At 36.3% G+C, this 23,638-nt stretch overlaps 1 protein-coding gene across 8 annotated transcripts in view; it reads right to left on the minus strand.

Moving 5' to 3' along the window:
• The window catches only part of LOC149564728 (MADS-box transcription factor 50-like), a 328,681-nt gene that overhangs the window by 291,414 nt on the left and 13,629 nt on the right, over positions 1-23,638 (minus strand). Inside the window, exon 2 of one of the 8 annotated variants that reach the window (XM_089818285.1) lies at positions 2,431-2,797. The exons of 6 other annotated variants lie outside the window; for them this stretch is intronic. In XM_089818285.1, the coding sequence (XP_089674411.1) occupies positions 2,692-2,797 (106 nt within the window). In that variant the 3' untranslated portion in view covers positions 2,431-2,691. Of the gene's footprint in view, positions 1-2,430; positions 2,802-23,638 lie in introns of those variants that run through there. One more of the 8 variants, XM_089818287.1, reaches the window with a different exon arrangement.

Consider the following 23,638-nt stretch of genomic DNA (forward strand, 5'->3'; position numbering starts at 1 on the left):
TGAACACTAGTCAACCCAAAACCCAAAACAATAGCATAAAGAATACACAATGCAAACACATGTTTTGATTTTGCTAAATTTACAACTTAAATTTAAATGCAAAAGTCTCGGTTTACGTTTCCAAGTTTAGAAAAAGAATTGGAACAACATTTATATATTTTGAATGAATACAAATATTCTTTTAAATCCATCTTTCAATTATAATTTTAATTCAAAACGTCCCCCACCACACTAACAATTAAATTTCATATACTTGATAAAACAATTAATTTAAACCATGAACCTTTGATATAAATCATTTATCAATTATACAATTATAAAAAAAATTATTAATAATCATATTTACATATTATACACACACACACACACACACACACATATATATATATATAAATTATTTTAACATTAAACAAAATCGAATTAACAAATTCGATTAATACCATTTAACATTGCAAATGTTATAAACGTTATATAACATAATAGTCCGCCGGTACGCAGGACCCTGCGGTCGCAGGGCCTACGACGTCAGTGGTACTACGTATCACTGCTGTCGCAGTACCTACGACGGCGGTACACTGCGAACGCAGTGGGGGCGCAGGTCTCGTCCCCCCCGACTTAATACTTAATATGTATATAAATTTTTTTTAAATCGCTTACGTGATTCCCATTTGCGATTTGGTTTAAAACGTTTTCGCCCACGAGTATGTTATCAGATTTTTTAACAAGTATATATATTATATATATATATATATATATACATATACATATACATATACATATATATATATATATGAAAGTATATATATATGTGCAGAATTAAAAATATCACAGTATATGAACATATATACATATATATATATGATTGCATACATATATATATATGTGTGTGTGTGTGTGTGTATATGTATATATATATATATGTATATATGTATATACACACACACACACACACACACACACACACATATATAAACAAATTGACAAATTATATATATATATATAAATTTCAATTTTCAAAATTCCTCTTTAAACCTTTGATCTTCAAAATTTTCAATAATTAATCTAATGGGTTTGACTATGAATCTCAACCCTAGCCCCGTGTTCTTTTCAGATCTATGCATATAAAATTTTCAAATAAATTAAACTACCCATATTGAGAATGCATACAATAGCAAAAAGTATGAAATTTCTCAGAAAACATATGGAAGACACGAAGAAGACAGGGAATGCATGATGCGGAAATAGCATAAGTAAAATCACAAGAATCTACCCGAATTCTGATGCTAAATCGCTCTTCCTCAAAAAACCCGCAGAGCAAGCTCCCTTCTTCAAAATTCTCGAATCCTCCAATGCTCCAATTGCACTCCAAACGCTATATCTAAGCTTCTAAGAATGCCTGAATATAAAGAGCTCTCAGGAAACATCTAGAATGCTTCTAAAAACAACTAGAAGGTGTCACCAACTAAGCATGAGTCTTTTCCAACCTTCTAGATGAGTCATAGAGTTGTAGACACCATGTGCTTAATTGATGCACTAACCCTCTGTTGTTGACACATGAGAAATAGAAAAGTCCGTTAACTCCCATGCAAGCTTATAACTCCAATTCACTTTTATATAATTTCTATTTAAATATTTATAATTTTTATTTTAATTTTTATAACTTTTATTATTATTATTTATTTATTACTTTATTATTATTTTATTATTATTATTAATTTTAATTTCTAATTTTCTTTTATTTAATTCTTTTTCCTCAATTAATTCTCATTTAATTAATTATAATCAAAATATCAAATAACATGATTTTTATATTAATTTTTTCTCAAATAATTAATTTATTAATTAAATCTATTTATTAAAACTTAATTAATAAAAAATTCACCATAGACCTCCAAGATAAAATATGAAAACCTATCATAGAGCAATTCACACAAAATCAGTCTAAAGGGTTAAAAATCACGAATCATGTCATCCGACACATTCGGTGGGTAAAATATCCAGATACTTGTCCTACCTCACTAGGACAATTGGCTTAAGGGTTTGGGATTTGGACTTGAGAATTTATCTCCCTTCTCTTATCATTGAGATAATATAATAGGGTACGTTCATCTTGGCAATTCAAGGAAGTCGATACCTGGTACCTGCAACCTGCAAAAAAACCATGCATGTACATACAATATATATAATGCTAAGCTAAATAGACAATGGCAAGAAGTGGTGCATCGTGTAGATCCCGACTAAGTAGGTGACTACGACTCCCTTCCTTAACCACATCAAAAATGCCATACAATAAGAAAACACGCACACCATACACATGCAAGTATGGGGTAAGTATCCATAATAAAACACATGAGATAATAAACCATCCAACTAATCATCAACAATAACTGAAAACAATATAATGATCACCATGTCTGCATGAAACGTAAATTCTAAATGATCTCATCACATAACCACTGAATCCATAACATAATGTCTGATAGTGTCAAAACAATACCACTAATCCATCAACATAAAACTAGTCCATCATAGTCTGATAATAATAGCAATAATATGTCCAGAAAAGATGTGAACGAGGGTAGGCACTACATCCACCCCCCCTTGGGTTAGGCTTACTCCTGGAAGCCTACAAACAGGTAGGGATATAACTCCCTCAATCTAGCTGCATCCTCCCAAGTCGCTGAAGAATCATCAGTAGGGTCCCATTGGACCCTTACCTGCTCGATGGTTCGACCCCTGAGGGTCAACTTCCGCTGCTCCAGAATACGAACCGGCTCCAAAGCCAGCTGCCCGTCCTCTACCTGCAACGCATTCCAATCAAGAACATGTACAATATCAAGAATATACTGCTGAAACATAGAAAACATCATGAATGCGAGATAGGCTGGGCGGTAAAGCAAGGCAGTAAGCAATCGGGCCAATCCTCTCTAAAATCTTGAATGGTCCCACAAAGCGAGGTGCTAACTTAGAACCCTTTCCATATCGGATCGGACTCTTTCGCAGTCGCACTCTCAAGAAAACCTTATCACCCACAGCAAACTGCTTATCAGTCCTATGAGCATCAGCATACTTCTTCTGCCTATCCTGTGCCGTAGTCAAGTGCTCACGGATACACACTACCTGTTGCTCCATATCACGAAGCATCTCAGGACCCAACAGGATGCGATCCTCAAGGTTGTCGCAACTCAATGGTGTACAACAAGGACGTCCATATAATGCCTGAAAAGGTGCCATGCCAATAGAACTATGATACCTGTTGTTGTAAGCAAACTCCACTAGGTAGAGATAATCCTCCCAATGCTTCTGCCTATCCATAACATACATCTGTAACATATCCTCCAAAACCTGATTCACCCTCTATGTCTGACCATCAATCTCTAGATGATATGCGGAACTAAATTTTAACTGCGCTCCAAGATCATGCTGCAACGATGTCCAAAATGCAAATGTGAATACAGGATCCCTATCAGAAATGATCTTTCTAGGAATACCATGTAATCTCACAATGTCATGCATGAAGACATTAACTACAGAAGTTGTTGTGTAGGAAGACCTAATCGGTGAGAAATGCGCCACCTTAGTCAACCGATCAACGGTGACCATGATAGCATCATGATGTCAAACCATTTTAGGTAGTCCTTCTATAAAGTCCATGGAAATAATATCCCATTTCCAAGAAGGAATGAGATTTGGCTGCAAAAGTCCAGCCGAGTGCTGATGTTCTGCCTTAACTCTCTGACACTCAAGGCACCTAGCCACAAACTTAGCAATATCCCGCTTCATCCCAGACCAAAAGAACAAACGTCTCAAATCAGCATGCATCTTCTTGACACCTGGATGTGCTGAGTAAGGTGTACGATGGGCTTCTGCCAATATCAAGGTGCGAAGCTCATCCAAAAATGGCACATAAATCCTCCCCAAATGTCTTAAAAGACCATCTGATTCTCGAACGCAACCTGCAAACTTACCTTCCAAAGATCTTCCTGAATCTATCTCTCTGCACACTTCCTGATACCAGGAATCCATAGGAAGTGCCTAAAGAATCCTACTCCTCAAATCCACACTAAGGGTCATCGATGATACCACATGTCTCCCGCAACTCAAAGCATCCGCCACCACATTCTCCTTACCCTGAATGTACTTAACCTCAAAATCATACTCGCATAAAAACTCCATCCATCGCCTCTGGCGAGCATTCAAATTAGGCTGAGTAAAAATGTACTGAAGACTACGATGATCGCTGTGTAGCTCAAATCTGTGCCCCAACAAGAAATGTCTCCATCTTGTCAAAGCATGAACTACCGCTGCTAACTCAAGATCATGTGTAGGATAATTTAACTCATGATCCTTGAGCTTGCGTGATTCATACGCAATCACCTGTCCATTCTGCATCAACACTGCCCCAATCCCTTCAAGAGAAGCATCTGTACACACCATAAAATCACCTTCTGGATCAGGTACAACTAAAATCGGTGCACTGGTCAAAAGCTCCTTGAGCTTTTGGAAAGCTTCCTCACATTTCTCTGTCCATACGAACTTCTTCCCTTTCCTCTGAAGAGAAGTGATAGGATGTGTTATCCTAGAGAAATTTTGGACAAATCTGCAATAATAACCGGCTAAACCCATGAAACTACGAATCTCTGACACATTAGTCGGTGTCGGCCAATCTATTATCGCTTGAATCTTTGCAGGATCCACTAAAATACCATCACCTGAAATAACATGCCCTAAATACTGAATTTTCATTTGAAGAATTTGCACTTAGCTGCATTGGCATAAAGTCGATTGTCTCTCAAACACTGCAATACCAACCGCAGGTGTTCCTCATGCTCTTTCTGAGTCTTAGAATATATCAATATGTCATCAAGAAACACAAGTACAAACCTGTCTAGATAAGATCGGAACACACCATTCATCAAACTCATGAAAACCGATGGAGCATTAGTCAACCCAAAATGTACTACTGTGAACTCATAATGCCCATAGCGAGTTCGAAAAGCGGTCTTGTGAATATCTGCTTCCTTAATGCGAAGCTAGTGGTATCCTGACTTAAGATCAATCTTGGAGAATACTGTAGCTCCCTTGATCTGATCGAATAAGTCATCAATCCTAGGCAGAGGATACATGTTCTTAATAGTCACCTTATTCAACTATCTATAGTCGATACAAAGGCGCAAAGAACCGTCTTTCTTCTTCACAAAGAGCACTGGAGCTCCCCATGGTGATACACTAGGTTGAATGCTCCCTTTGGCCAGAAGTTCCTCTAGCTCACCCAATTCTTGAGTAGTCATGCGATAAGGAGCTTTAGAGATAGGCTCCGCTCCAAGAATCAGATCAATACTAAAGTCAATGTCCCTCTTTGGAGGCATGCCTGGAACTTCACTTGGAAAGACATCTGCGTACTCCTGCAAAATCGGGTGATCTAAAGTCTCCCTCATAGGATCTTCCTCATCAAGATCATTTACCATAACAGCAAATATCTGACATCCCTTACGGAAACTTCGCTTCAATTGTATAGCAGAAATCATCCGCAGAGATATAGGCCTTGGTATCCCAACTATCTGCACATCATTCCCTTGGTCATCTTGGCACAAAATAATCTTCTTCCTGCAATATATACTGGCTCTATGAGATCCAAGCCAGTCCATGCCTAAAACCACATCATAGGAACCAAGGGGTATGACTCGAAGATCCACTGCAGTATCAAAGCTTCCTAAGCTAAGCCCACACTTATGAACTACAGAGTATGTGGAGACCTTAAAACCTGAGGCTAGTTCCACTTGCCAACCATGATTTTGCTTCAACGCATCTAGCTTACACTTAGAAACTATAGATGGTGAAATAAATGAATCTGTAGCTCCTTAATCAAACAATACTGAAAGAGATATACCTCTAATAGCACCTGTCGTCTCAACCACTGTTCCCTGATGATCTGCCTGACGCTGATCAACTATTGCAAAAACTCTATGAGCTCTACCCGCATCACCAACTGTAGGCTCTGAAACTATAGGTCTAGGTCCTGAAAACTAAGGTGCTAGCTGAGGACACTGAGTTGCATAATGTCCAATCTGTCCATATGAAAAACATTCTATATTCCTGCCAGACCCTCTTCCCATAGGTGGTACATTTGATTGCTGACAACTATTCCTGCTAACAAAAGACTGGCTACTCTAAGCTAGCTGATTGGACTGATTCTGTTTATTGTGTTGAGCATTGCGGTTGTTCTTGGTGTTAGAACCTTTGCCACCACCTTGAGCTTGAGAATTTGATCCCTTCTGTTGCTATGTCTGCTGAGACTGTTGCTGATATTGTTTCCCCTTAGAGAAAGAAAACTTCTTATTACCACCTGAATTGAAGTTGCCTTTAGATCCTGATGCTGCTGGCGCTCCTACAAAACCACCTTAACCAAGGTTGACACTTTTCTCAACAAGGATAGCTCAATGTACCGCATCCTTAAGGGTTTTTGGCTCAAATACCTTGACACCCCCAATTATACGATTATTCAAACCCCTAATAAAATGTTGTGTCAACTGAGCTGAATTTTCACTGAACCCTGAAAAAGACATGAGCTCATAAAACTTATGCTCATACTCGGTCACTGACAAAGTGTACTGTCTGAGATTATGAAACTCATTAGCCCTTTGTTGTTTCCATTCCTCTCGTAAGAATCGTTCCCGGAATCTCTCTAAGAATAGTTCCCACATGACACTGCTCATATCGATTCCCAACTGCTTCTCCTCAATCGTCCACCAAGTGGCCCCAAAATTCTCTAAATTAGTGATCGCAAATCTTTCCTTAACATTGTTGCCGAACTCCTGCATGGCAAAAATCCTGTCGAGGGACATAAGCCACTGCTCGGCCACATAACCAGAACCTTGCCCATTGAAAGGCTTAACCTTGGATCTTGAAAGATCCTTCATCTGAGTGGACACAATGGACCTCTAACTATCCTTCCAAGGACTTCTAGATCTGGGTCTATATTCTTGTTCTGTCTGGTGTACTTTGGGCTGTTCTTGAACAGGAGGTAGACGTTCTAGAATAGTCTGCATCATCTGTCTCAAACTAACCTCTTCAGACTCAGCTTGGTCCGCTCTATGGCTCTCTTCCTGTCGCCTACTAGAGTGCTCTTCTCTGCTCTCTACATGAGCCGATCCCTCATGGGCAGACTCATGGACACTGACAGCTCTGCCATGACCACGGCCTCTAACAGAAGACCTAGTGTCAAATACCATCCTACAACAGTGCAAATCACATGTTGCAATAGACTAAGTTCAGTTCTATGTTTAGGTAAAAGTAAATTTTCCAATTTTGAAACTAAGTGTTGAAGTATGAAAAATATTCAAGTTACAGTTCAAGTTTTGTTTCAGTTTACCTAGTTTCAAGTTCCAAAAGATACACTTAATAGTTCAAAGTTCTAGTTGTTCCAAAATACCTAGAGCTCCCAATGTAGAAACTCGGGCTCTAATACCAAATGTAATGCCCCGTCAAGGGATCCAAAGAATCAACCTAGAATTTCACTAAGTTTGGTAGCATTTTTTTTTTTTTAACATGACAGTAAATACCACATATAACTTATGCATAATAACGGAAGCAATAGTAATGTCCATTGAAATTAAATACAACATACATAATAGATTACATTCTTTAAGATCCCTTAACGTTGAATTACATCTAAATCAACTAACATTATTGAATCCATCAAATATAACAACCACATGAAATAATAATGATAAGTCCAATGTTCATATATTACATTTCAAATGCTCAATCATCCACTGTACATGTCACAGGGTATGACAAGCTCAAAAATATACATACATAGAATAAGGTACATCATCCTATTCTAATCCATGATACATCAAATAAAGATAATCAAATGATATACATGATACATCATCATAAAGATCAAACATAATAAACTAAGTGCACGGTTCCTCCCAACCGTTAATAGCATCATTAGACCATCGTGGATCCTAGCCATCCCTCCGTGCGTAACATTCCAAATCACCGAAGAGATCATCGATACTAAGATAGTAGGAATGTCACTCCTAACCTATACTATATCATATGCAGAAAGTAATCTAACATGCAAATAAAAGCATAAGATAACATCATCTCACATATGATAATCATCAATGAAAGGATACATATCCACCATCATGAAGGACGCATCAGCCACGACGATCTACCCTGTAAAAGGCCTGCCCTATCAAGGGCTTACAAGATTGTTAGATCTTACCTTATTAAAGGATTTCAACACCCTTTTAGAAGTGTGTCTGGTAAAAGGACTTTAACTTACAATGAAGTAAGCACCTTGTTAAAGGATTTACAATAGCTTGATAAGACTACTCCGTTAAGAGATTTAATTGATTCAACTGTTAGAATGTCTCAGCAATGATCTTATGGTTAGCACTCTGCTGCTAGATAACAGATCACCTCTTTCCTAGTGTGTACTTGATCCTTACTAATCAGATGTTTTTCTATTGTCTTTTAATTCCTTTCCTTTGTTCTCCTCTCATCGATTATGAAATGTATCTCAATTCGCAACTCCTTAGTCACCATGAATGCTTTGTTTGTGCATGCAAACTTTTCTCTTTTCTCCTTGTACACAAATAAAAAGTTTAGAGTTTGTCCTCCTTAAGAGGACCTAGGTGACTTAGGGTTAGGTACGAATCAATGGTTATGATTCACCCATATTGCCTCTTAATCCTTTCTTTTTTCTGATTGGCTGCATGTACTACATAGAGATTTACAATTAAGATTTGTCCTTATCATCTAAGATCGCAAAACAATCCTTAAGTAGGCTCCAAAACGGTTTACATAGTCGTTTGTGTCATTCCAAACAACTATGTCAAAATTGTATTACTCGGCATTTGAAGTCCCTGATGCTCAACATCAATTGCAACTTCATTGATGTAACTCTGCCTCTGAATGACTTGGCATCCATTGATCACTTGACATCGTAATGACTCGACACTTACTATAGGCTCGACACTTGAGTGACTCGGAACTTACTAGTTTCTTGACACATACTAAATATCTCTTGCTCGGCATATACTATCTGATAACTTATGCTTGGCACATATTACTTGTTCGGCATGAACTAAGTAAATGACTTAAGTATATTGTCACTCATATGTCAAAACCAATCTAAGATTAACAATCTCCCCCTTTGACATGAGTGGCAAAATACTTGGTCATGCATGAATAACCTTTGTCTTTCAATCATAACTCAGATAATATCCATTTACATACAAAATTTCAAAACTTCAAAATTTTGCAAAACTTATGACTCATCAGTCATACCTCAAAATTTAATAACTCCCCTTGAGTTGATTGTTCCATTTTGAACTAAAAACTGAATACTCCTTCTCAGTAGATTTTGCATTTGCTAAAGTTGTTTCTGTTTGATCTCCACTTATCTCTTCTTTCATGCATTCTCCCTCTTTCTTCATTCTTTCCCTTCATTTATTTTCCCCAAAAATTATTGATATTTCCCCTTTTGACACTTATGGGTTGTACATGAATAGTGTGTTTGTCTAAGAAAGGTTTATGGACCTCAAGAATTATTTTCAAAGCTGCATCCCAATTATAACAAGCTACCTCCAATAATTTGATTTGGATCGCAAACTCATAAGCAAGATGAACTAAGCCTTCAAGTGTAGAAAGATGGGGATCTTTCTTCATTAATGTCTCTACAAAGGCTAACTCCTTGCAAAGTATGTCCATGTGTGGGGTCAACATGGATTTAATGTTAATCAATGTAGCTCGAATATTTGCATCTTGAGCATGCAAAGGTGCCAACTGACCTTGAGAATTCATCAAATTCCTTAAGTGCTTCCGACTCTGAGCTGGAGAATGAGGTAGAGTTGTACTTGTTTTCTTCATATCTCCCTCCAAAGTATCAATATGGTGCTGCACTTCTGGTGTGAATAGAGTTGTATCACACAACTTGGTGTAAAGTGAGAAAATATTCTCTAAGACTTTCTTTACACTATCAATCTTGGTTGCTAACTCTACCTGACTAAGTGCAATAGCACTCGATATCTTTTCATTTACCTTTCCTTGAAATTTTATCTCAGACCATTTAAGTAATTTTACATTTGAATCCAGGTTTGTATCATTGATCAGTTCTACAATGTTTACCAACTACTCCATTATAGGCTTGTCTTCTTCGGGTACTGGCAAGCTAAATGCATCAAGAAAGATATCATTGATGTCTTGTAATGCTTGCTTCTGCCTATGCTCCCTTTTGAGCAATTCTTGATGCTTTTTCCATGCAAGTGCATCATGTAGTATGCTCATTTATTCAATAGTGATTGTTGCAAGGACAAACTTTGGTAAAATAATCACTTTATCCAAGTTTACATCACCAAATGATGTAACGTAATCTAACTTGGATGTACTAGGACTAGCTCGTGATGACTGCAGTGCTGTAGCTTCTACACTCAGCCTGTGAAATGCTTGACTTGGAGTAGTAGTCATTCCTGGCAAAGTAACCAAAGTTTGTATTGTTAATTGTTCCTCAAACTTTGTAACCAAGTCTGACTCTTCAATCCTCTCCTCTTCTTGTCTTTCAAATTCAATTGCACCTTGAACTTGTGTTCCAATCTGTGCATCTATAGCAATTTCTAGTAGTAACACAGTGTGCACCAATTTGTTGATGTTTGTCATGGTTCTCTCTTTTCTTTGATACACTACAAGGGCTAATGTAGGTTGTATCACAGTAAATTGAGGGGTATTTGATTGTCTTGTTTTTTCACCTCTGTAGATGTCTTCTCTACCTTGTTAATGTCATCTACACTCACCAATATAGGATGACTACACAGTTGTGCCTTAGTGGTGGTGTCTAGAAATATTGTTTGCATGTCCTCTATTAGGAGATTGATATTTTGAGGCACATTGTCAGAAAAATCCTTAATCTGTATAATTTCAATGTTTGCTTCTATCACATGTTGTGGAGTGGCACTTAAGATCTGTATATCTAGTATACTCTGTTGTGTTTACTGCTCATCTTCAATTGTTGCCTGTGTATCTGCATTTGTCTTAGTGTCTTCCACGTGTGCATTTTTCTCAGTATCCAACTTCAGTAACCTCAATTACTTCTTGTTCATCTTTTTCATCTCCTACCTCAACAGATGTCTGCTCAATTTCCTTAGGTGTTGCCAGCCCATAAATTACCTTCGATAATTGAGTATTTTGCTCAACAGCATCTTCAATTTTATTCTACAAAATACTGAATGCTCGATACTTTGGAGTAAAATTTCCTGCATACTTCTTAATGGCCTTTGTCATCTCAAATTTATCTAAATCTACCATCATTCTTGCAAGTGTAGTTTCTCTTATATTTCTCTCTGTTGTGAGACTATATTTGCATCTTTGCTCAACTCTATCTTATAAGACCTTTGGTAGAGAGTTGGCAATCTCAATTGGAGTCATCTTAAATGTTGCCATCAAAGCATATACTGACTCTTCTACCTTATCCATATCTAACTTTCCAAGCTTATCAAATTCAATATGTGAAAATCAACTTAAATTTGCATTATTCTTTATATTTTCACATAGATTATCCAAATCAGAAGGATTGTGACTTACCACTTGGAATTGGCTAATATCATCAGATTTGTCCTCTCCTCATCTGATTCAGCTGGAGAAACATACTTTTTCATTTGTCTTTTCACAGACTTGTCAACTTGTATAGCTTTTCAGGCCATTATTTCTTTTGCCTTTGCCACTTCTTGAGCTTTCTTAGCAGTAGCTCTTGTGCTAGTTCTAGTAGCTGAAACTGCAGGCTTAGGTTTTACAACCTTCTTTAGTTTGCTGACTAATGGAGCTTTAGCTTTCCTCTTCTTCTTCTCTGTGGCTATAGGTGCTTCACTGGCTTCTTCTCCCTTGGCATCTTCTTCAAGCTCGGCTTTCTCTTCACCTTGATCTTCTCCTTGACCTTGAGTTAGGGCCAGTTGTGCTTGAGCAAGAACTTCTTCTTCTTCATCATCTTTATTGTCTTCCTCTTCTTCATCATCCTCTGCTTCTTCACCAAATTTTTCTTTAAGCTTCTTGACCATTTTGTTCTTCTTTCTTAATAATCTTGTTGTCTTCAAGTCCATAGTTATCTTTGATTTTGCAACATCATAATTTTCAAAGGTAGTAGCCTTATTATCTACCTCTTTTGCAAGCAAATCTGTAATTACTATAGATGCCTCATCCATATTGATCTCATATTCTAGAGATCTTAACCATCTTACCCTTGGAACTGCAGCCTGTACATATGTGAAATCAGTATCAACTAGAAAGAAAACATTATTAAAATGTTTCTCAACTAATGACACTAGAATCTTGTGTCTTTGTTTCATAGAGTTCTTAAAGTCCTCAAAGTAACTAGTCATAATAGACTCAAAATTATCTCTCATTTACTCAATGAATTCACCTATTTGTACTGCAATAGATCTATTTGTCTTCCAAGCTACCTTTCAAAGAAAGGAAATGTGTTATGCACATAGAAAAATATACATACAAGTATTGATCCAAACTTGCATTGTGCATTCTTGGTTTTCCTTATGGCTCCCAAGTTTTCTAATAATTGTTGCAACTATAGCTCGGCAAGGTCATAAGTATGATCCTTCTTCACTATCTTGTAGCCTATGTCAACAACAATACATGGTACACTGTTCAACAGTTCAACTTGCTTGATTGAAAGAATTTGTGCAAAATAATCCTTGCTGCAAAAGCAATTAGGCGCTCTATGATGGTGTCAATTGTCATTCATCTCTTGTTCCACACAACCCCTGTGTCCTTCTCAATCACCTCTCTTGCTTCACTTATCATGGTTTTGGGTCTGTCTAGGGTTGGATACCTTATTACCCTCTGCACAATTTTCTTAGTAATCTTGATTGGTCCATTTTCTAACCACACAAAATTGTCATGAATTCTGCTCAAGACAATCTTTATCCACTCTATTTTAAAGACGTTTGGAAAATCTAGGGCACAAGTTAACCCTTTTCTTTCTACAATTTTGTATTCCTCCTTCAGTACACCGTTCTCACACAGTTTTCCATATATGTATTTGATTTTCATATCACCTATGCTACCCACCTTGCATGTGTAACAACATCTCACATCTTGAATCATTAAGACTTGTGGTGGTATCATGGATAACGCACCAGACGGATCTTGTTTATAAGCAATGTTAGGAACTGCCTTGAAATTCAGTTGTTTAATTTCATTGTTGATTAATTGGAACATTTAAAACTTCATTTCCCTCTTTGACCTTAGTAGCAACAGAACTAAACGCCATATTTAATACCTAGGGTTCGCACAAATTCAAATAGCATAGCTTGGCACACGATAAATACCTTCATAAATCTAATCAATAGTGTTGAACGGTGATTGAATTCACTCTACAAACGCTTGGAATGATCTCTTCAATTCGCCTTTAGCTCTTCCTACTCTCTCCAGTTTTGAATGATGTCAAATGAGTCAAAAATCAATCATATAGACCTTAAAACTTCGCATTTAATGCTTAGTGTTTACACAACTATAAGCTCGGCTTGAATAGAAAATTCAACTCACTCAACTTCCATGTAGTTTTCTTTACGCTCAGCAACCACTATGATCTTGGTCAACACTATCACTTACGATAGCTCGGCATTAACTATATTTCACTCAGCAACCACAGTGAAACTTTTCATGCTCGACAATGACATGAAAACTGACAAAATTTAGAGATTTCTTCCTAATTCTAAACAACACTTTGCATCTTTCTTCGTGCAAATATAATCGTTTTAGAACTAAATCCTTAGAACAGATGTATAGTGTATCTTCTAAATATTAGTCCCATACATACCTCTTGATTGCTTAATTGGAGGTGGTATGATCACCTGACCCATTGGGTGAAGTGATCCCATCTAAACTTGATGTGGTGTAATTTTCCTTTCTTTTCCATGTCTTGTTCATCTCATCTCTAAGATTCTCAACACCTGTCTTTCCTTTGCCTTTGTTGAATTCACTACTAGCTGCCTTTGACCTTGTTGGACAATTCTTGCTTATGTGACCATTCTTCAAATAGTTAAAACATGTAGTTTGACTCGACCATCTTTTGTAGTCACTTCTAAAATGTGTTCTAATGCGATTTTCAACAACATGTCCATACTCTTGACAATAGTGACCACTGTACCTAATATTATAAACCCAATTATACGAGTTTCCATTGTGCTATACCTTTGTCTGCTTGTTTGATGACCATTTGGACTTGGATCTGCATTCATATGTTGTATGTCCATACTTCTAACAGTTATAGCAATATCCTTCAAATCCATGTGTGCTTATGGTATTGGTTCTGCATTCATGTGCCTGATGTCCTTGTTTGTCATTTGTGGGAGTGACACATGAACTTCTGCTTAGGATTCTGATTTGCAGTCTTTCTCCTACAAACATTGGCAGTATGACCTATCTTACCACAATTATGACAAGTAGGTTTGGAGTTCTTACCATTGGCATTCCTTTGTTCACCACTTTTAGATGACTCTCCTTCTTCAGTACTAGTATAACCCAATCTAGTAGTATCACTATTAGATCTAGGAGATCTCATGTCATGTCCTTTTTTCAAATAATTAAAAATAATAATCTTTGCTAAGGCAGGCAAGCCCAAAAAAGTGAAGTTTCGACAAAAGAGGATAATATTTGGAATCTAATGGATTAATAAATGAAAATTATTATTAAAATATGTTCTATTAACCCCTCTTGTACGTGAGTTATGATTATATCCTCTTTTAAGGGGTTTGGAGGCATTTTGAGCTCATTCCAGAACTTGATTTTTGCGCATTGTTTTGTTTGTCTTCAGAGACTGCCAAACCTGTGAAGAAGGAGACCCAAGAACGGGAGTTTGCAGGCTTTCAGGAAGGCTAAGGATGGGAGTTTGAAGCCATTCCATGTGCATGCTCATGCAGAGTTTGCCTTTGTGCTGAACAGTGCAGATTTGTGGGTTTTCGAGTGTATTTTTTGTAAGAGTTTGGTGTTTCCGGTTAAGTATTTCATATCAGTTTGGGTTGCTGTTGTATATCAGACTTTTAAATTTTAAAATAGCGCTGAATATATGTATTTGGATATGATTATACTTTTGTGATAGATTATTAAGTTTTTGTGGTGATTTCGGACTATTTTGTGCTATTTTCGGGAGCCCGATGAGCATTGTTTTTGTCCTCCGTTTGGGAGCTATTGTGTGCATGTTATACAGATCTAGAAATGTCATTTTATAGGCTGTTATGCTGCTCAAATTTCTGTAAAAGTTTCCACTTTCAAATTTATTAATAATAGGTGAAGCTGTGAAGCTTTTAGCACTATTTCTGGCATACCCGATTTGGAGTTTATTGAGAAATTGGTGGATCTTTGAAATATTGGTTGTTTGATTTTAAAGATATGATTTGAGGCTTGAAATATCATATAAAATCAGAGAAAGGGACATTTCATCTCATCAATTGCTCAAAATACTTGATGGCTTCACTGGGTGTGTTGAAACTTTCAACAAACTCTTTTTCTCTTTTCAAATCATTTCTCAGTTATTCATTTTGCAACTTCAGTATTGTGATCTCAATATCTTTATCATTCAATTCATGATTTGCAATCATCATTTGATTCAATGTTTTCGATTGCATGTGAACAATCTTATTCACCTCTAATGTCTTTTCTTTCAGTCTATTAGTCAGTATCCTTTTGTCATCTTCAATCATGACTTTGTCTTCTTTAACTTTCTTCTTTTGCTCGATCACCTCACATAACAATATTGATTGGACTTCTTATTCTATCTTGAGATTTCTGACCTCTTCCGTTAGGGATCCATTCTGTTCCATCAAATCTGCAACTGTTGCATCAAATTCACTTGTGTTTCCATCGGCAAACAATTCAGTGGTGTCAATGTCTTGGTAATGTGTGTCATTCTCCTCAATAGCTATCTTTTTCCTTCTCTTCAATGATCGCTTTAACTCATCTCTTGCTTCATTCAGCTGATGTAGAGCAATTTGTATTTCAATTGTCAAGTTCTCAATAGTCTTTCCCAACTTGTAGACTTTCATCTTCAAGAACTTTCCTCAAAGTTGCAAAGCTTTCAATTTCTAGAGAACAAAGCTTTGATATCAATTGTTAGAAATATAATGGGAAAAGTAAACTTTGAGAGGAGAGGGTGAATCAGCACTTAAAACTTTAACCTTAAAATCATTCACCACACATCCATCTCATGGTCAATGTATGTAAATTGAAATACCAAGTTAAGCATATACATCCATAGTATGAAAATAAATAAACATTCAACACATGTATGGCACAAGATATTTGGTTATCCAAAAACCCACCAAATAGAAGGTAAAACTGCAGTGGTGATAACACCCACAAATCTCTACTACTCCAATAATAAAGTGTACCCAATGAAGGTTACAATGTTTGATCATGAAACATGATCTACCCTGTGAAAACTCTACCTTGCTAAAGGTTTATAAGATTGTTAGATCTTACCCTGTTAAAGGATTTCAACACCCTGTTAGAAGTGTGACTGGTAAAAGACCTTTAACTTACAATGAAGTAAACACCCTATTAAAGGATTTACAACAGCTTGTTAAGACTACTCTGTTAAGAGATTTGACTAATTCACCAATTAGAATGTCTTAACAATGATCCTGTGGTTAGCACTCTGCTGGTAGATAACAAATCACCTCTTTCCTAATGTCTACTTGATCCTTACTGATCAGATGTATCTTTGTTGTCTTCTAATTCCTTTCCTCTGTTCTCCTCTAACTGATTCTATAATGTATCTCAATTCACAACTCCTTAGTTACCATGAATGCTCTGTTTGTGCATGCAAATTTCTCTCTTTTCTCCTTCGACACACATAAAAAGTTTAGGGTTTGTCCTCCTTAAGAGGACCTAAGTGACTTAGGGTTAGGTATGAATCAATGATTGTGATTCACCCATATTGCCGCTTAATCCTTCCCTTTTTATGATTGGCTACATGGACTGCATAGGGATTCACAATTAAGATTTCTCCTTATCATCTAAGATTGTAAAACAATCCTTATGTCGGCTTCAAAACGGTTTACATAGTAGTTTGTGCCATTACAAACAACTATGTCAAAATTGTATTACTCGGCACTTGAAGTCCCTGACGCTTGGCATCAACTGCAACTTCAATGTTGTAACTCGGCCTCTGAATAACTTGGCATCATTGATCACTCAACATGTTAATGACTCGGTACTTACTATCTACTTGGCACTTGAGTGACTCGGCACATACTGAATATCTCACACTCGACATATCCTATCTGACAACTTATGCTCCGCATGTATTACTTTTTCAGCATGAACTAAGTAAATGACTTAAGTATATTGTCACTCATATGTCAAAACCAATATGAGATTAATAGAAAGGACAACAAGTACAAAGGAAGAAGAGATGACCGAGACTTCAAGAAGAATAAGGATGAAAGTAATGATGAAGAGGTAGTTGTTCAAGGAAATGACTATACCCATGTGAACAAGGTATTTTTTAGTGGCTAATATTCAAAGATTGGCTAATTTTAGAAATTTTTGGCTAGTTATTTGGCTAATAATTTAAGATTTGATAAACCCAAACCGCCATAGTTCTATAAAATTTAGTTCTAGAGTATTTAAAATCGCTCAATAATTTATTATATTGAAAAAAATAAACTCAAATATTCACCACAATATTTGATATATGATTAGATTTGAGTTACCTATATATTATATATTATTGGAGAAATTAAACTGAACTGACCAATAATTATCATAATTATTAGTTACTTTAAGGATATATCACCAATATTTTGTTTTCACTATTGATTTAAAATATATGTAATGATCCTCATAATAGTCCACGAGGTAAAAAACTGTTCAATTTTGATTTGTAATATTCCGTGGTGATTAATAAACTTCTCATTATTATGATTAGAAAATAATCGCCAATATTAATTATATTTAGAATAAAAAATTAAGAGATTCTCCAATAGAAATAATTCTTTTGTTTTCAAAATAATAAAAGATTCACCAATATTTTATATCTTTCTTTGGAGGCGGCTTTCTTAAAGTTTACCCTGCCTGTGAATGAGTTTATCATTTACGAAGGGCAAATTTATTTGGTCCCGAGATTAGAGGTCAGAAAGATGGTGTTCAGTGTTAGAATGATTTAGAATAACTAAGAGGGGGGGAATCAATTATCCTCAAGGCCAAATGTACCAATTGAATGTTTACACACTTCACATACTTCAGATCTAAACATTCAATAACTCGATCTCTATAGCAGATAATCAATAACATAAACTTGCAGTCCATTGTACTAATAGTAACAAACTTGCAGAATGTAAAACATTTTAATAGTAAAACATCTCAAATGACATCCACCCAAGTATGGCACTAGGATTTAACATGAAAACCCAATTTCGGAAAAACCATCAGTAACATGTCACTAATTTTTCATTCCTCTGAAGTGAGCTTTGTTAGGAGCAAACCCTCTTAAAGGTTACAAAATACACTGTTAAATGTGACCTTGTTAAAGGATTTAATCACCTTGCTAAGAGTGTCTTGTTAGAGGGCTCAAGAACATTCCATTAGAATGTCACCTTGATTAAAAGATTTACATATGACTGTTAGGTCAACCTTGACTAAAGGATTTCAAAAGTGATACAATGGTTAAAGTAATAGTAGGTTGTTATGACAAATAAAACTCACTTTGCAAATACAAATCACAATTCGGTTCATGTTGATCCACTGACTGACCTCCATTGTCATCTCTTTCTCTGATCTACTTGGCAACCCTTCAAGGAATCATACTTTCCCTCTTCACAACTCTTCTCATCCTCCTGCTCAAGTTCGCCAATCAATAGCATCAACAACTGCTCCAACCTCATTAGATTAGCCCTTGCACCTCCTCAAATAGGTAATTCTGATCTTCTATTGCTTAAACATCACCGTAGATCTTAGAGTTTGGTCAGATTCTAAAAGAAACGATAAGATAGAGCAAGGAACAAGAAACAATCCAAGTAAGTTAAGTGTGAAACAATGTTACCATGAGATAAGCAAAATCCAAGAGCATACACCAAGATGGTCCAACAATGGAGACAAGGATTTATAAGGGGAAAGCAAAGAAAACCCCTTTGTGAGTATTATGAATGAAGGCAAATGCCTAGAGAGAGAGAGAGAGAGAGAGAGAGAGAGAGAGAGAGAGAGAGAGTGTTGGAGCAAAATAGCTCAATACAATAACATCAAAAATGATGTGTAAAGAAGAACGAAAGAGGAGCATCTCTTTTATAAAGATGAGAAAGGAGTTGCATGTGTTCGTATGTGTAACTCCCATTTCTATGAATGCCACATTCATAATAGGTGTGTGCAAAGTGTCACAATCCTCTTAAGGAAGATAAACTAAATTCCTTAATAAAGGAATTATAAAAATGAGTTGTCCTCAAATGTGGAATAAAGGACAAATAATGACATGTGTACAATAGGACAAACTGCATTTAGGGATCCTTGGAATATCCCAAATTAAATACATCCAAGGAAAGATTAATATTTCTAACAGATTTATCGAATACTTCTATCATTTTGTCTCCTCTCTTCTCTTATAGAAATTTCTTGAAACTTCTCCTTGAATTCTTGCATAGAAATGCTCAAACATGATTTTCCTTGAATTAAATGCTCCAAGTTATCCATCCTTATCTTCAACATGCTTCCCATACTCCAAGAAATCAATTGTGTCAGCTAGAAATCATAATTTCATCATAATCTGCCAATGTTGTTTCTTGACCAACACTCTGTTCTGAGACTTGGTCATCACTAGATTACTCGATCATTACTATCTATTTTGTTCAGCACATTTACTGACGCTCGCTAAATACTCATGCTCGATCGATACTATATTTACTCGACTTATACTGGCACTCGATCAACACTAGCATCACTCAACTTAAACTTCAAGTTCCTTAATCGTCTACTCTTTTTCCCAGTCAAGCCTATGCATTTGGTCTTTCTTGGTTCACTTCTACGCTTCAGTGCAACTGTCTTCTCCACTTGTATTATAATTAAACAATCACATTATCTTGTCAAAGTCCAACCAATCAAGTGCCCATTACAGTCCCTCATAACTCAACCTTTCCTCTAGGTCCTTTTGTTATGCCCTTCTCAAATCCTCTTCATCAATCATCTTCATATGGCACTCTACTCAGATAGAAAATTGTCTTACCAATAAGGTTTGACATCAATGACAACATAACAATTGTTCCAACTATAGCTTCCAACATCGAGGACTTATCATGATTCACCTATGACAAGACATCATGGTTCCTAAATGACTTACTGGCAGATTCAAGAGCACTTTTCGTGGAAAGCGCACAATGCTGAAGTGTTGCAATATGTTAGAGAATGCCCCACCTACCAAGAAAATAAGTAGGAACATGCTTACCTAGCATGTTTGTTAAAGCCACTTCTGATACTCGACAAGAAGTGGGAGAGCTTATCTATGGACCCATCATGGGATTGTTGAGAGCCCAGAGCAAAGATTACATATATGTTATTGTTGATCGGAATACTAAGTTTGCTCACTTCTTCTTGACCACGACTACATACATTGCTATGCAGGTAGACCAAATATTTATTCGTGAGGTATTCAAGTTGCATGGCTTACCTTAAAACATAGTCAATGGCAAGGGCAGCAAATTTATGAGCCACTTCTAGAAGGATTTGTTCAAATTGTGTGGGACAGAGCTCACTCCAAGTACCAGCTACCAACCTCAGACAGATGGGCAAACTAAGATTGTCAGTAAGGTAGATGGAGAGATACCTCAAAAACTACATAGCAAGGTAGTAGAAAGCATGGGTTAAGTGTATTTATCTATATGAGTATTGCCACATTTCCACCTATCACATGTCTATCAAGATCTCATCTTTCATGGAATTATATCGGTATGAAGCACCCAATTTCATGGATTTGTTACGAAGTGATAGTAAAGTGCCTAGTGTTGGAGCATTCTTACAGGAGAACCAAGACATTGTAAAGGCTCTTATGGAAAATATCACAAAGATGCAGAACCAATAGAAGAAATATGCAAATCAGAAGGAAATGGAGCAGACTTTTGAGGTAGACGATATGGTGTACTTGATGTTGCAGCCTTATCGTCAGTCCACTCTCAAATCAATTGGTGTTGAGAAACTTAAGCCACGGTACTATGGACCTTTCAGGGTGATCAAGAGAGTGGGAGAGGTGGCCTATAAGTTGGATTTGTTGGCATAGATCCAAGTCCATGTTTTTCACGTGTCACGTCTCAAAAAGGCATTAGGACATTATATTATTCCTTCGTTAAGACATTATATTATTCCTTCTACAATGCTTCCACCCTTGGATGATAGGGGAAAGTCAGTTTTGGTGCCAGAGGCTATCATAAGTTTTAGAGAGAGGAAGTTGAGGACACGTACCATCAAGGAATACTTGGTGAAATGGAAGGACATGTCAATTGAGGATGGTAAATGGGAGAGCGAGGAGATCTTACAATATCCATAGATGAGATTGCTTGAGGACAAACAATTTCAAGAAGAGTGAACTTTGATGTCCCCTTCTAGCTAAAGACATTATTATAGCTATTGATTAGCCTATAGGTGGACCCTCGAAGGCTACTAAAGATAGATAGAGGGCGATCCGTACATAAGAGAGATATATCTTTCTGATGGCTCAACTTTTGTAGAGCTTTGTGCCTTCAATTTGGTATGGAAAGATGGTTCAGACTTAGTTGTTTGAGTTATGATATTTTTAGCAATTCGTGAATGATAGACATGGTACTTGACTATTTTTAGAAAATGATTTGGTCACATGGGAAATTATTGTACGAATTCCAATTTCAGATGACTAAGCCAAATTCACCATATTGAGGGAGTCACTCAATTTCTTGAGGTTAGAGAAACTACAACTTTCTTGAGAGAAGTCAAGCTAGAGTTGGAAAGCTTATTTATGCTTGTTGGGGATGAAGCAAGGCATCCATTGTTATTTCCAAAATTGATCATTGATGATTTTGAGCTCTAAGAAGAGTTTATAGCTTTACCATTGGAGAATGTAGTTCTTTTGTGTGTCTCCATTTGAGTTAGTGAAATATCCAGTAAATTTCGAATATCTAAGAGATTTATCTAGAAACTATTTGTACCTAAACAATATTGGTTTTCAGCAGTAGGGAAGAAAGGAGAAAGTATTATTAACACAAAATAAGAAAGAATAAGTTACAATTGTTGGTTATTATTCTAATTTATACCCACAAATGAGAAATTGCATACTACAGCTAAATTAGCACAAATCCCAAAGGCCTGCGATTTTGTTTAAAAAATCAAATAAACTATATGTGGTGCGTGTTTGCGAGTTGAGAGCTTGAAGGAGCAAGCTGGATCTTTTCAGACATTGCAATGTTGGAAGAAATAATTTTCTTGAGCAGATAGAGTAATTTTTTCCACTACTTTTGTATGAATTCCATCGTCATTTTTGTGCTCACTTTTCCAAAAAAGAATTGCCTAAATTCTTATATGTATTTCATTGATAAAGATAAATAGAAGTTGCAATGGCTGATAATATTGTTTCAGAAGTTAGATGATTACATACTTGCTTTTAATTTCTAAAACCCCTTGAAAATCAAAAAACTCATAAACTTTCAAACAACAAAAGTATGACAAACACTTACAGCAGTTAGGGTGCGATTGGGGTTCTTAGACCCTAACAATCTTCTATCAGTCAATCTCTTGAATACGATTTTTTGAATATCTTCAACATATATAGCCTATCAAACCTCAGAAGTTCCCCTTTAACATCAATCTTTGTCTTGCTTAGGTTTTTAGGTTTTCATTGAACTTCTCCTCCTTTGACATCAATGACAAAGGTGTCAATGTGGCAGATCCCAATCTGTATTATGCCCCCTTTGATGAACATCCTCATCAAAGTACTTGCATGGTATCAAACCAATTTGCAACCAAAAATGTATCTAAAAAGTGACAACAAATATTTTTATGTCACAAAACAAAATCATAAGAACTCTCAAGTAGTTATGCCCAATGCAACCACTCCCCCTAAGGAGTAGTGCCAAGCATCACATCCAGGTGTAAGAATAGTGCTCTGATTATATTGGACTGATGCAATGTTTCACCACTTACCCTGAATCAATTCGGAACATTACCCCAAGCATTCCTTTGAGATTTTCAAAGGTGTCCTCCTTAGCTAATGGTTTAGTAAATATATCTATTATTTGTTCCTTTGCACTCACATATTCTAATCTGATCTCTTTCTTTGCAACTTTTTCTCTCAGAAAATTATATTTGATAGAAATGTGTTTAGTCTTTGAATGTAATACCATATTATTTGACATACTTACGGTACTTTTATAATCACAATGCATAATTATAGGTTCTGAAAATTAAATACCAATGTCCTTCAACATTTCCTTCATCCACCTATCTTGATTAGTATTGTTTACTGCTGCAACAAAATTTGTCTCTACCGTTGATTGTGATATACAATCTTGTTTCTTACCTATCTAAGAAACCAATCTTCTACTAAGAAAGAATTCACCACCACTTATTCTCTTTCTATTATCAACATTACCTCCCCAATCAACAT

Source organism: Cupressus sempervirens, chromosome 3, assembly GCF_028749045.1.
Source record: "Cupressus sempervirens isolate cs-2001-9-10 chromosome 3, ASM2874904v1, whole genome shotgun sequence".
Taxonomy (NCBI): domain Eukaryota; kingdom Viridiplantae; phylum Streptophyta; class Pinopsida; order Cupressales; family Cupressaceae; genus Cupressus; species Cupressus sempervirens.